At 41.3% G+C, this 14,522-nt stretch overlaps 1 protein-coding gene across 2 annotated transcripts in view; it reads right to left on the bottom strand.

The window, feature by feature from the left end:
• Positions 1–14,522, bottom strand: part of SLC24A4 (solute carrier family 24 member 4) — a 143,667-nt gene that overhangs the window by 3,439 nt on the left and 125,706 nt on the right. For both annotated transcript variants that reach the window (XM_020802238.3, XM_020802239.3), the window contains exons 12-16: positions 13,968–14,106; positions 8,105–8,271; positions 4,047–4,161; positions 1,685–1,797; positions 258–323 (exon numbers count right to left, since the gene is read on the bottom strand). In XM_020802238.3, coding sequence (XP_020657897.3) covers positions 258–323; positions 1,685–1,797; positions 4,047–4,161; positions 8,105–8,271; positions 13,968–14,106 — 600 coding nt within the window. The remainder of the gene's footprint in view (positions 1–257; positions 324–1,684; positions 1,798–4,046; positions 4,162–8,104; positions 8,272–13,967; positions 14,107–14,522) is intronic.

The following is a 14,522-nucleotide window of genomic DNA, read 5'->3' as shown; positions in this document are numbered from 1 at the left end:
TGCAAATAAATAAATAAAAATAACTATTTGGCATGATCCAGCTTTAGGAGCTGGATCATGTTGCCTACAATGTCAAGATAATATGTCTTTTGTGATGCTTTCTGGAGTCCAATGGCTAACAATGGCAAGCAAAAACACATAAACTGCTAGGATATCTGGAGAACGTACCCTAGAACATTATCATTCATATTATAAAGATGCATAATATTAAACTGTCTGGATGCTGAGCATGAGTGACACAATGGAAGCACACTTACAGTTAGAGCTACAGATCCGAGAAGAAGTGCAACAGAATAAACTAATCCTTTGCTATTTATCTTGACCTGTAAAAATCCAAAAAAGAAAATGTGTAATTTTGAAATATTTATTATTTCTCAAAGAGGCACTAAGTAGTAAACCGTCATTTTCTACGTAAGTAAAAATAATCTACAGAATTCATTCCCCAATGAAGAAAATCAACAGAAAATCTGCTCATTTTAAGTGAACTGGAATTTTGCCACAGAATTAAGTAGTAAAGGGTTTAATAAAGAAGCAGAGAATCAGAGAACAAATATTGCATCCACAACAATGTATTAACTAATGACAGGAACCAAAAGAAGGTCCATATATTTGAAGCATCCAGAGTATAATGGAGTGTCTCCATTTGTCTTTGTCTAGGCTAGTGGTTCCCAACCTTGGGTTTCCAAATCTCCTGGGCTAAAACTCCCAGGAGCTTTCACCACTGAAAGCAAAAGCAAAGTGTGCTGCTTATATACCGCCCCATAGTGCTTCAAGCACTCTCTGGGTGATTTACAAGTTAATTATGCAGGCTACACATTGCCCCCCCTCAGCAAGCTTGGTACTCATTTTACCAACCTCGGAAGGATAGAAGGCTGAGTCAACCTTGAGCCGGCTACCTGGGATTGAACCTCAGGTTGTGAGCACAGTTTTGGCAGCAGTACAGTGGTTTAACCACTGCGCCACGAGGCTATGTTGGTTAGGATTTCTGAGAGTTGCAGTTCAAGAACATCTGGGAACTCAAGGCTGGGAACCACTGGTCTCAAGACTACAGTGGGGACAAAACAATGTTATAGCTTTAATGCCAGTAGAGAGAACAATGGCATCAAGTCTTTTTGAGAACCTGGTAGGATCTGGGGCAGATTCAACTGATAAAATGGCATTTAGTGGCTGCTCCTCTGAAACAGAAGTTTCCTTATTACTACAGAGCCTTCTGGGGCATTTTGCCACGTGGTATCTGGGCCTACTGGAACATGGGTTATGCCTGCTGTTCCCAACCAAGCCACTCTCTTGCAGAAGCAAATGAAGATGGCAACTCACCAAAATTAAGATGAACGCTTTCTTGGCATTCTCCAGCTTTCCTGCCATTGTAATGTTATCATGCCTGTGCCACTGTCCTCTGAATACTTGTCCACAAAGGATTTGGGTTATTATTATTTTAGAGAGAAAGTATAGGTTGGTCCTTGACTTAGTCACAATTAGAACAGATTCATTGAAATCAGTGGGGCTTACTTCAGTTATGATAATCTTAAGGCCCACTCATTTCAGTGGGCTTACTTTTAACGAGACTAAATGAAGTCTCAACTCACTGAATTTTCTAAGGGTTAACAATGGCACTACAAAAATCAACTATATTTTCTTTGATGATCAAAGGTCTGAAAAGAAACATTCACATTGGCATACTTACAACTGAGCCATAATTAACCACCATTGTCTGCAAACCCCAGGGTACTCCAAGGCCCACAAGAATGTCAAACACATTACTGCCTATTGTATTGGAGACAGCCATGTCACCTAAGCCTGAAAAACAAACATTTCAGCATGAGTATCCTCACATAGACAATGTGATCATCATAGAAAATGTGATGATCTGTATGAGGAAGCCTGTGTCTAGAGACACTAAGCTTGAACACAACAATCCTACATATGAATACAGTAGTCAGAAGCAAGTTCCACTGAGACCAATGGAACTTGCTTCCAAATACAGTGCGTAGGTATAGGATTACAGACTGATTTTGTTTAGTGTCAGGATCTTGGCGCTATAGGCCTATAAAGTAACCAGGCTATTGTTTTCATGTAAACAATGGGTGAAATTCTGTTGCTTAACCTGGTAAGTTGTACTAGAGTAGGCCCATTGAATCAGTGGGGATTTGGTGAGCTAATTCCTCCGTAAGTCTCACTGATCCAAATGGACCTGCTCTAGTTGCAGCTTACTAAGTCACAATAAGAGTGTCTTTGCATCACAAACTCACAAAGGCACTGACTCACCAAACCCCTCTGATTCAATGGACCTACTTTAGTGCAAATTACTAGGCTAAGCAACAGGATTTCAGCCACTGTATAAATATTTGTCTTAGAAGTTACTATACATAAATACGACTATTGTGTATGTAGTGAGTCACAAACACTGCAAATGGCTAGTAATGAGCATTCAGCCTTTTTCCTCTTCTGTATCTTTGTATACACATACAGTAATCCTCCAGCATATTCTCTGCTGGGTCAGCGTTAAAAGAGCCAGCCCTAAATTAAATTCCCACTGGCTTCAATGGGGCTTAATCCAGGTCATGGCTAACTTTTCCTTTTGATTTCCCTGTTGCTTTCAGTGGAACCCTAGCACCAGTGGAAATGCTGTTTTGCTGGCACAGCCCTGTTCTGGTGGTTAATCTCGAAGAAATCTACCTACAAAAGGATCTGCCAGAGGCACTACTGTGCCAGCCAAAATCTGCCAGCGAAAGAGCCTTAAAAAGGGTAAAAATGGGTGGAGTGCTCCCTGCTCTGGTCCAGGGAGATAGACAATATACCAGCATAAATAATTTCCAACCTTCCTAGCCAGGAAAAGTTTAGATTCCTTCTTGCCGGTTAGGACTGCACTGTAATTAATTAAACATCACTGCCCTATTTCAGGCACACGCTGCTTCTTTAGTCAGCATGCTCAAATGTGTTTCGTTTTTCTATCTTCCATTTTTCTTTTCAAATACAAGTTTCTTCCACTACCTTTCTGCATCAGTCTGCAATGTCTTCTAAAATCTGTACAAAAATCTGTATACATTTTTGTACATAATTTCCTCTAATATATGTAAATAGCAGCAAATCTCTATGACAAATGCCTTTTAAAAAAACCTAATCTCATTTGTGTACCTAACTTTGTAGCCAGGCTAGTATAGATCAGTGGGTGGAGCAGCTAGGTATGGAGCCAGGGGCTGGGAGCTCAAACTCACGCGGTGCCTCCTGAGGGAGGGGCTAGCTGAGACCACTTGGAGCATGTGTGCTGACAGGGCTACATGCTCTACCATTTGTCTGGACCTGGGCAATCTACCTGGTTCCAAAGCACCATCAAAATTAGTAAACTACTCCTAAGAAGTTTTAGGGATGTGGTGGCACTGCGGGTTAAACTGCTGAAGCCTCTGTGCTGCAAGGTCAGAAGACCTGCAGTCGTAAGATCGAATCCACGCGACGGAGTGAGCCCCCGTCGCTTGTCCCAGCTCCCGCCAACCTACCGGTTCGAAAGCATGCAAAAATGCGAGTAGATAAATAGGTACCACCTCAGTGGGAAGGTAAACAGCGTTCCGTGTCTAGTCGCACTGGCCACATGACCAAGGAAGATTGTCTGTGGGCAAACGCTAGCTCTATGGGTTGGAAATGGAGATGAGTCGAACACGACTGGACAAAATTGTCAAGGGGAACCTTTACCTTTCCTATGAAATTTATACTTAGAAAACTCTAGTTATATTGTAAACTAATAACATATCATTATATCCATTTACCTGTAATGCATGCAATTTTCTATGTTTTTTTTTACTGGAAAGCTCAACTGCATCACACAATTTAGAAAAGTGCAAAACCTAAAGGGTGATTCCAGGCTGCATGTTAAGAATTCAGAACTATGGATTAGATTAATTATTTGATTAAAAGGTGAACCATACAGATTTTAACCCCCTTCTGATTCTTAAGTGCTGTCAGCCCCATCTGTGTATAACAAAATTTCAAGACATAGTTTCATTAATGAAGAGACAAAACAGTTATTTCTCTGAACCCAACATGGACCTTACCTTGCCTTGCTACTATTAAACTGGCCATGCAGTCTGGTACACTGGTTCCTGCAGCTAGGAAAGTAATGCCCATGATAACATCAGGTATCCCTAGAGTGTAACCAATCACTGTAACCTATGCAACAAAGGAAAACACAGTAGTTGAAAACAATAGAGATGATTCTTTGTAGACCTGAATGCATGATAAGAACTGTGAGTCATAGGTTACTTCTTGAGTGTGGGGGTGTTAACACGAATTGAACATATAAATATGACAATTTTAGTAATTAAAGTAAATTGCAGCAGTTATCTGACTAATGATTTAGAACAAAACAAAAATGCCTACAGATTAACAGGGGTCATCAGTGAGAAGATAGGAGTGCAAAGGGTATTTCTGTGAATTTTCCATTTCTTTTCCAGTCATTGTGGTGGAAATGTTCCCAGGGGACTTTGCTCATCTGAGGTGTACCTACTGATAGTACCCTGTACTACACCTACATTTCCTAAGCCATACATTTCTTGTACAGCTCCACAAAACAATTGGAGGTTGTTCATAACTTTGTATACCTTGGCTCAACAATTTCTGACACTCTTTCCCTAGATGTTGAGCTGGATAAATGCATTGGCAAAGCAGCTAACATGTTCTCTAGTCTCACAAAGAGAGTATGGCTTGATAAGAAGCTGATGGCGTATACCAAGAACCAGGTCTATAGTGCTTTTGTCCTGAACACACCCCTGTACTGCAGTGAGTCCTGGACCCTTTGTGCACGGCAGGAGAGGAAGCTGAACACATTCCATATGCGCTGTCTCTGACGCATTTTTGTTATCACCTGGCAGAACAAAGTTCCATATAGAGTAGTCCTAGAATGAGCTGGAATTTTTAGCATGTATACATTAATGAAACAGTGACATCTACGTTGGGTCGGGATGTCATGAGAATGGCTGATGGTCAGATTCCAAAAGATTTTCTGTATGGAGAATTAGTGCAGGGAAATCGCCCGAGAGGGAGACCACAGCTGTGATACAAGGATACCTGCAAGCGGGATCTGAAGGCCTTAAGAATGGACCTCAACAGATGGGAAACCTTGACATCTGAGCATTCAGCCTGGAGGCAGGCGGTGCATCACGGCCTCTCCCATTTTGAAGAGACACTCGTTCAGCAGGCTGAGGCAAAGAGGCAGTCCCAAAATCAGCCAAATCAGGCAGCTGGACAGGGACAGATTGTATTTGTCTTCAGTGTGGAAGGGATTGTCACTCTCATATTGGCCTTCTCAGCCACACTAGATGCTGTTCCAAGTTTTCTACTCAGAGCACGTTACCATAGTCTCTCGAGACTGAAGGATGCCTAATCTAACATTTCTTGTCCAACTGGCATGGCTCTTTCTGTTGTCCTAAGGGGATGGGAAGCCCATAAAAAGCCAGTGTGGTGTTTTAAGTATTCGACAAGGACTGTGGAAACAACACAGGTTCAAACTCTCACTCAGTCATGAAGCTTCCTGAGTGATCTAACCCACTTCACAGTATTGTTTGTAAATTAACATTATCAAGAAAAAAAACCTTGTTCACCCATTTCGAAAGAAGTGCAGAATTATATAAGTTTATACCTTTTATATATATGGTATATATATAAAAAATGAAAAAGCTGGAGGATTAAAATGTATATATATATATATATATATATAAGTTTATACCTATGTCGTACGCAAGACATCTGCACAGTATAGCAGCCTTCCCTAATTGTATATCATCCTGATATTCTGACTACAACTTCCATCAACCAGCCAGCATGGCTTTCGTCAGGGTATATGTCATAGTCCAGAACAGCTGGAAGGTTTTGGGTAGGGAAAGGCAGATGTGCAAATGTGCATACTTTTTTCCCATTATTATCTCTGATTAAATAGTTTTTTATTTCACTTCCCAGTTTAACTGAAACTTTTCAGAGGAGCAATCCTATTAATAATGAAGTCTTCTGTCACAGCTCTGTAATGGCATAACATTTCATGGACTGCAGCCCACCTACCTTCCATGAAGCAGGGTTTACTTCATGATAGTCTCTGTGTGACAAAATTTGCTCGATTTTAAGATGTCACAAAAGTTCCTGGTTGTTTGTGAAAGGTTTTGGTTACTTTTGTAGCTACAGAGGGCATGACTTCACTAAACATTGTAGGAGAAATATTTCATGCCTCAGCTGTTGGCTCCTGTTTCACACCCATGTTGCTGCGCTGTGAGCACTGAGGGAATAATGCCATGGATACGAACAGTACATTTTGTACCACATGACAGTGGCTTCCAGTACTCAATTTTGAAAAATAACAAGTAACTCAAAAGCTAATGAATTATAGTTATTCTTAAGAAATGGGAAGTATGTTCATTTGAATAGCTGAACTTCTCTTTGATGGCGTTCATTACAATTCTAATAAGAACTGACTTCTTTACAAAAGTAATGTTCCAAGCCTTGACTCTGGGTGCTAATGCTGAAACTAACCAACTATGTTACCACTACAGAACAGGGGCAAAACCACCTTGTTTGGAGGTGGATAGTGTTTATGAATGTCATTATTATGACTCATTTTGCTTCCTCATTTATATTTCTCATGATTTATTTCTTTTCACGATGCAATTACGGTCGTTCTAGTTTTGAAAAAAGAAGAAGTGAAAAAGCTGGAGGATTATTGCACAAAGGGTCATGCTGGCCATATTCATATAAGAGTATGCTAATTCTACTGAAGAGGGAGTGAGGGGAATTTATTAACAGGGTTTGAAAAAGAACTCCAGCTCAAAATAAAACCAAAATAGAGAACTTTAAAAGAAAAAGAAGAAACAAAAACATACAACCCATTTTCTTCCCAACAGACCCAGCAAAGAGATCAAATGTGACCAATTAAATCAGAAGTTACCACAGATGTTTCTTCTCTCAACTGCCCACTCACCTGTCTCAAGCAAAAGCTTAGCTTCATCCAGGAACCAAACACTATCTCAGCCAAGGTGTCACTCACAACCCAATGACTACATGTAGAGCTCCTTGATTATTCTTAACGCACCTGTGTCGCACAGGTCAGTGTTCATAGATAAATGAGAAGGGCCATGTGCGTTGACATTTTCTGTGTATTCCACTACATGAATCATAGAATAATTGAGTTGGAAGGGGCCTATAAGGCCAGTGAGTCCAACCCCCTGCTCAATGCAGGAATCCAAATCAAAGCAGATCTGACAGATGGTTGTCTAATTTTCTCTTGAATGCCTCCAGTGATGGAGCACTTACCATCTCCAAAGGTAATTGGTTCCATTGTCATACTGCTCTAACTCATCCCTGTTAAATTTCATTCTGTTGTTTTCCAGCTAAGCCTATCAAGATCTTTCTGACATTTGTTTCTGTCTTCCAAGATATTAACTATTCCACCCAATTTTGTGCCATCCACAAATTTGATAGGTATTCCCTGCACCCTCTGATCCAAGTAATTAATAAAAATGTTGAAGAGCACAGGGCCCAGGACTGAACCCTAGATACCTCACTTGTTACCTCCTCCCAGTTTGAGAAAGAGCCATTAATCATCATCCTCTGAGTACTATTCTGTAACCGTGTATCCACCTGACACTTGTTCTATCCAGCCCATTCCTAGTTAGCTTACTAATCAGAATATAATGGGGCACTTTGTCAAAGGTTAGCTGAAGTCAAGATACAGTATGTCTACAGCATTCCCACCATCCACCAAGGAGGTTACCCAATCAAAGCTACCTTCCCTCCAGATCCCTTAAGTACTGAAGAACAGGAATAGCTGTCCTATAAACACAGATGGGAGACAACACCTTTTTGGACTACAGTCAAGAGAGCCACTGGCCAGGTTATTCTAGGCGCTATGCTCCAAAAAATCTAACTTTCCACCTCTCTGACTATAGATAAGGCAAACTTGTCACTATATATGTGTAACACTAAACAAAAGAACCAATAGTTCTTTTAACTGTAATGTTACACATTGTTCTTCCTTATTACAGATGCCTGCTCTTTCCAACATTACTTCAAAACCAAGTTCCCTGTTGAAAAACAGTTTGCATTTTTTTTTTAAAAAGCATCCACTTACCAACCACACCATAAAATAGGAAAACAAAGCAATCCATAGGGTGGATAAGATGAAGGTCAACATGAAAAAATTTTCCCAGCGTGGTTTACTGCAGTTTGGAACGGTGAAAAACAGGATGAATATCAATGGCCAGGTCAGAATCCATTTCACTTTTTCCATTTTTCCTTCTGAATAGCAAAGACAGGAAAGGAAAATGTTCTTTTAGTAAGTTTTCTATTTAAAAATCTTACTTCTGTTTAAGCATAATTAAAGCAAAAATGTATGTAAATGAAGCCAAGTCAACAGTCCTCCATTTCAACAATGAGGGAAATAGAACAGGATTTAAAATTTCACACTCCGGGTGATCCATGCATGCATGGAGTCTCATCGCAATATTCTAGAGCTTCTCGGATCAGCCAAAGACACATTAGTACAAACCCCTTCTCCCCGTACATGTACCTTGGCACCAAGGCTCTCCCTTCAGTTAAGTCAACCACTGCTGTAAGTGAGGGGATGACAGTGGGGATAATGAGCGGGATGTGTAAATCACAGAGGACTACTCAAAGAACTACAATTACAGGTAGGTAACCTGTCCTTCTTTGTGGCCTCTGTGAATCACACTCTGGGTGACTAAAAAGCTAGCTCACCCAGAGGAGGGTGTCACACCAAAGTAGAAGAAAGTATAACTCTTCCAAAAGAGGCATCAGACTTCAGCTGAACATCTAACTGGTAGTGGTTGATGAAGATAGACTGCTGTGGTCAGGTGGCAGATGTGTGGATATCCTGGAGGGAGGTTATACACAGGAAAGCAGTGGATGCTGCCAAGGCTCTCATGGAATGTGGGTGGAGAGGCTGTGGTACTGGTGTATGTGCAAGTTGGTAGGAGAGTTGAATAGCAGAGATGACCCACTTGGAGATGTGTTGGAAGGTGACTTAGAGTCCCCTTGAGGGGGGCTGGCAGCTGATGAACAGTCAAGGAGACTGTCGAAAGGGCTACATGCAGACCACATAAAAGACAAGAGCATGTCTGACATCTAAAGTGTGAAGGATGAGTTCATGAAGAGTGGATGGAGATGGAAAAAAGAACGGAAGGACCACAAGCTGAGAGAGGTGAAACTGAAATACAACTTTCGGAAGGAATGAAATGTCCCTAAAGAGACGAACCTTGTCAGGGTGGAGCTGAAGGTAAGGATAGTCAGAGCATGCAGCTATCAGCCCATTGGCGTGTCATCTGGAGGTGATTGCCACAAGGAATACAGTTTTAAATGTTAGAAGGAATAGATCTGGATGCTAGTGGCTCAAAGAGCGCCCGTGTGATATGTCTTACTAATGTCAATGACCACCGTGGCGGGGAGGAGTGGACGTCAGGTTATATATGTTAATCCGCTTGCAGATTGAAGAATGTCTGAAGAATTGAGAAGCTGGACAGGTTAGTAACTGATGTCCAACAACAGTAGAGAGAGATAGCCTAAGTGATGACATAGGAAGTCCTCGGCGCTTAAGGTGTAGAAGGAAACATAAAACTGTGTGAAGAGAAGAATTAGTCAGTGACCGGACTACTGAAGAACTGAAGGATTTAAAAAATTTTCATTTATAAAAATAGGCCCGTCTGGTGGAGGGTTTCCTGGCCTGATGGAGGACATTCATCATGGAGGCAGAATCCTCCATGCTGCCAGATGAAATCTTGGGAGATCTGGGTGGGGGATCTGAGCCCTGTTTTTGATGAGAAGGTGAGGAAGATGAGGAAGGTGATAGACTTTGGATGCCAGTTGATGCAGAGCCAAAAACTGGCGTTGACATGGCCACGACAGAGCTATTAGAATGGCACTGGTTGCTCGGGGGGGGGCATGCATTCTGTAAACACCCAAGCTGCTGTGACCAGTTCAAATTGTAACCTTCTGAACTGACAGGCCTGACACTTGAACTGGAAGCGGAGGTAAGACCTGAGGGATAGACTGATGGAAATGTGGAAGTAGCCATCCCATAAACTGATGCCTGTGATCCGATCTTTCTTTTGAAGCAGAGGAAGAATGGACTCGAGAGTATCCATGTGAAACTTAGTAGTGGTAATATACTGATTCACGTCCTTGAGTTCTAGAATAGGGTGAAAGCTACCGTCCTTTTTAGGGACTGTGAAATATCAAGAGAAAAACCCTTTCATTGTGTGGTGGAGTGGCAGTGGTCCTATGGCGTCTTTGAGTAATAAAGAATGTATTATTTCCTGCAGGGTTACCAATGGAGGTGTGATGTTGTGAAATGATGGAGGGAGTTGGTGGAATTCTATATGGTACCCCAATTCGATGATGGACAGAACCCAAGCATGTGTGATTATGTTGTTCCTCCACGCAGGTGAGTGTTGCCACAGAATGAGTGGAGGCGGGTAGTGAGGGGAAGGTGGTAGTAAGATCTCAGCCAGTGAAATACCAAACATGATGCTTGGGCTTGCAGTCATGGTGTTTTATTTGAGGTTCTTAGGATGGAAGGATTGCTGCTTATAATAAGGGGCAGTGGTTGTTTGCCTCTGAGGTTCTTGTTGAAACCTCTGGTAGGAGGTATAGGGATGGCGTCACTGTGTGCACAAGTTTCGGGTGCTGTTGGTATGTAGGACAAAGTCCCCAGCGCCTCACAGCCATCCACTTCTTCTGTACATTTTCCAAAATATCATCAGTCTCAGTATTGAACAAACCCACACCACTGAAGGGAAGGTCTTTGGCGTGGGCACAAGCATCTTCCACACAGGCCTGTTGTTCTAAGCCAAGAAAAGCCGTGAAGTGCAATGGAGGTAGCCATAAATTTAGAGGTGGCATCAACAGTGTGGTGTGCTGCAAGCATTTGTTGTTTAACCACCAAGAAGCCTCCTTGTTGAAAAGTTTGTGATAGGCAGTGCTTCGATTAAGGGAGACATGTTGTCTCATAAGAAGGACAACCTACACTGTCAAGGCTGAAGAGGAACAGAGCCAGCAGCCCATTGAGTTGATGCATCCACTGTCCTTGTTAGGCAGAATAAGGTTTTGTTGATGTTGAGAGCAAGATTGAGATGCTTCAACAACAATGGAGTTAGGGGCAGGCTGCTTTTGCAGAAAGACAGAATTGGGATCATGAACCTGGTAAAGGTTGTCAATTCTTTGGGAAATAGTGTGTGAGGAGGCTGACTTCATCCAGGAGCATTTTGCTGTTCTCACAACTGATTTGTCTGTCTTTTATGAGAAACTTGTCTGGAAAACTACAGCAACAGCAATTTCACTCATGGAAACCAACAGAGACCTGCTTGGAAACACAGCAGATCACAATGGATCTCCACCGATTGATATAGAGGGAGTGACAAGTGTCTCCTTTTTACCTACTTGGCTGTGTAATCCACCAACAAAGTAAGTTACAGTATTTACAAAACCCATACAGACTGAAACACAGGTGCAATGAAATCAGTAGGCAGGCATATTTATTTATGTAGGGAATGTAACAACTAAAAACAAGTTGTACTTTCATAAAGTGTCATCAATAATGGTTCTGTTGAATAATCTATCCCATGATACATTCAAGGCAGGACTTTGGGGCAGATATTCAGGGCAACAGTTGACAAAATAAGCAGAAAGGTGCCCAAATGCAGCAGTGCTAACTTACTACACTTCAAAGCAAGTGTACTAAACAGCAGAGTCCTCTTAAAACTGTAAAACCAGACTCTAAAATTACCAAAGGGCGCCAACTAACATCACCTGGCTCTCCCCTTCAACAGCATTCTTGCCCACCAGCCTTCATTCTCTCTCTTACTGCCCCCTCAGTAACTCTTCTGATTTCCCGAGTCACATATTATAGCCAGTGACTGAGTTACTGAGTCACATATTATAGCCAATTCTTCATCAGAACAGAAAAATCACCAAAAGCTGATCATGTACAATTGTCACAAAAGGAGCTAGTCTTAAGGAGCTTGAAGCATGCAAATAAACTGGCTTTGTTTTAAGAGTGGTCTGCGCTACAGGATTCAGATTTCTCAGCCAGATAAGTCTACTTGAATCATGTGTCTCCAGCTGAGCTTAATGGCACAAATGTCTGCTTTTGTATTAATTCAGCTGACTATTACAATCTACTAATCCTCAGTCTTTGGCCCTCCAGATATTTTCAACTGCAGTTCTTAGAATCCAGCATTACAGGTCATGGTGGCTGGGAATTTTGGGAGCTGAGACCTAACAACAAATCAATTCTCAAGGTGGAGAGCCCTGTTCTAAACAACAGCCTCTGTCTTCTAAATGGTTTGCTTATAAATAACTTACTCATCTCTTCATCTACTTTTCTGCCACATAAAGATAAAATTTTGCAAACTCAGCATTTATTAAGAGGGATCCAATTTGTGCAATTCTGAAAGCAAGCATTAGGGCTGATCTATTTATTAAAATCAATTGCTTCAGGTACACAAGCAGACAGACATATACACATATTTTCCATTAATGCAGCTCTCTTGACCTTCCATAAAATTTCTGAGTTTCAGTCTAAAGAAGCCAAGAACTTTCTTTTCAAAAACGTTCACCAGGCTCATCCTTGTGATGATGCCTCTCAGGGCTGCCTGAAAAGATGGGCTGATTATTAACCCAGTCTTTACTCTAGATGTGCTTTTTTTGCTCCTGTAAGTGTTATTCATATAAATATTCTTAAGAGGAGGAAGAGGGAATTTACACAGCACTTTAGCACATTTGTGTGTCAACAGGGAGTGCTCTGAAGCAAAAAAATAAAAACATGCATAGCAGAGGAGATAAATGCTCCTTTTTTGGACTACAACCTGGACTACCAAACTGGTTGTAGGATCCCAAGGGTTGCAATCCTCAAAAGCAAATTTCCAGCCTCTTCTTCACAAAATCTACTAGCGAAATATGGCAAGCAACAGATAATTAATAACAACTGTGTGCCATCAAGTCAATTTTGACTTATGGCAATCCATGTTCAGAGTTTTCCAGGCAGAGAATACTAAGAACTGGTTTACCATTCCCTTCTTTGGCGGGGGTGGGTAGGGGTTAGGGCTGGAACTATGCAGCTTGCCCAAAACTATACAGGATGGTTCTTTTGGGATGCACAGTGGGACACTGAACTCCCACCCCCCGGGTCTGCAGCTGGGAAAGTTTGAACTGGAAACCATCCTGACTGCTGTCAGTACAAATCACTGAATGTAACAGTGCATATAATGCAAATCTATAGAATTGGCCTATCCACATCCTATAGTTTCCTTCAGCTCAATCGCTTAGTGACATAAACCAGTGGTTCTTAACCTTGGGTTACTCAGGTGTTTTTGAACTGCAACTCCCAGAAACCCCAGCCAGCACAGCTGGTGGTGAAGGCTTCTGGGAGTTGCAGTCCAAAAACACCTGAATAACCCAAGGTTAAGAACTGCTGACATAAACCACTGTGGCATATACATCTAAACCACTGTGGCATACATACTTAAATTAGCCTTATACTTGTAATGACATCAGTGATTAGGTAACATGTCTCAAAGTATGAAGCCAATAAGGCATATGAATTTGTTTTTAGTAGGATCACATCCTGATATAGTGAGTCAGGACTACTTTTGTTGCAGTTAAATAATTCTACCTGTGTGAAAATGTAATATCTTGGGATTCAGCTCCAGGTGAAGACGAAACATTACTCAACATTTTGCTGCTGGGAGCTCCGGTTGAAAAACAGCTCAACTGTGCTTATCCAGCCTTCACTGGATTCATATAGACCAGACAAATGAAGACTAGAGGAAGGGGAAACAGCTTATACAAGACAGAGAAAGATACTGTCATATATTGGGAGTATGGGAAGTAGAATTTGGAACCTTAACCATTTGAGTAGCTCTTCAAGGGAGGATAATCTATCTTCCTCATTCATTCTATAATAAGCATATCAGATTTACCTGGAAGCGAAAATGGAGATAAGTTGACATGTTCATGTTCCTCTTCCTGGTTACCCATGTGGATGGCCCCATTTTCAATATTTTCATGTTTCCCATTCTGGATGAGCTTCCCATTAGAAGACTGGATTAATCTCTGGCGCTAGAAAACATATAAATCAAATCCAGTAAATATTCTCAAATGATTTCCAAGAGTTTTCTGATCTTACTTGTTTTTATTTTTTGTTTGGTTTTGCCATCTAATTCCCCCCGCCCTCACTGAACATACCTGTTAGCCTTGATGCTCCTCTATGGCTAAAATTCAAATATTGCTCTAGCTCATTCATGGAAATGAACTACATGAGTATCTATGCATGTAACTCCACCCAATGTCTAGCATATTTATCTTTATGGAAAAGTCTCCTTTTTTGTAATCCTACCTTATAACAATTGCCATAATATGACATATACAGCTACATCTATGGACTGAACTTTGTGCTGTCATATCAATAAAGCTAGAAGTACTTCGTTCCTATCTCAAATACCTCTTTCTCAGAAGTAGACAAGACAATGTTTGGT

The sequence above is a fragment of the Pogona vitticeps genome, chromosome 1, assembly GCF_051106095.1.
Source record: "Pogona vitticeps strain Pit_001003342236 chromosome 1, PviZW2.1, whole genome shotgun sequence".
In the NCBI taxonomy this organism is placed as follows: domain Eukaryota; kingdom Metazoa; phylum Chordata; class Lepidosauria; order Squamata; family Agamidae; genus Pogona; species Pogona vitticeps.
Note: the sequence above shows the minus strand (reverse complement) of the source record. Positions and strands in the feature narration are given on the sequence as shown.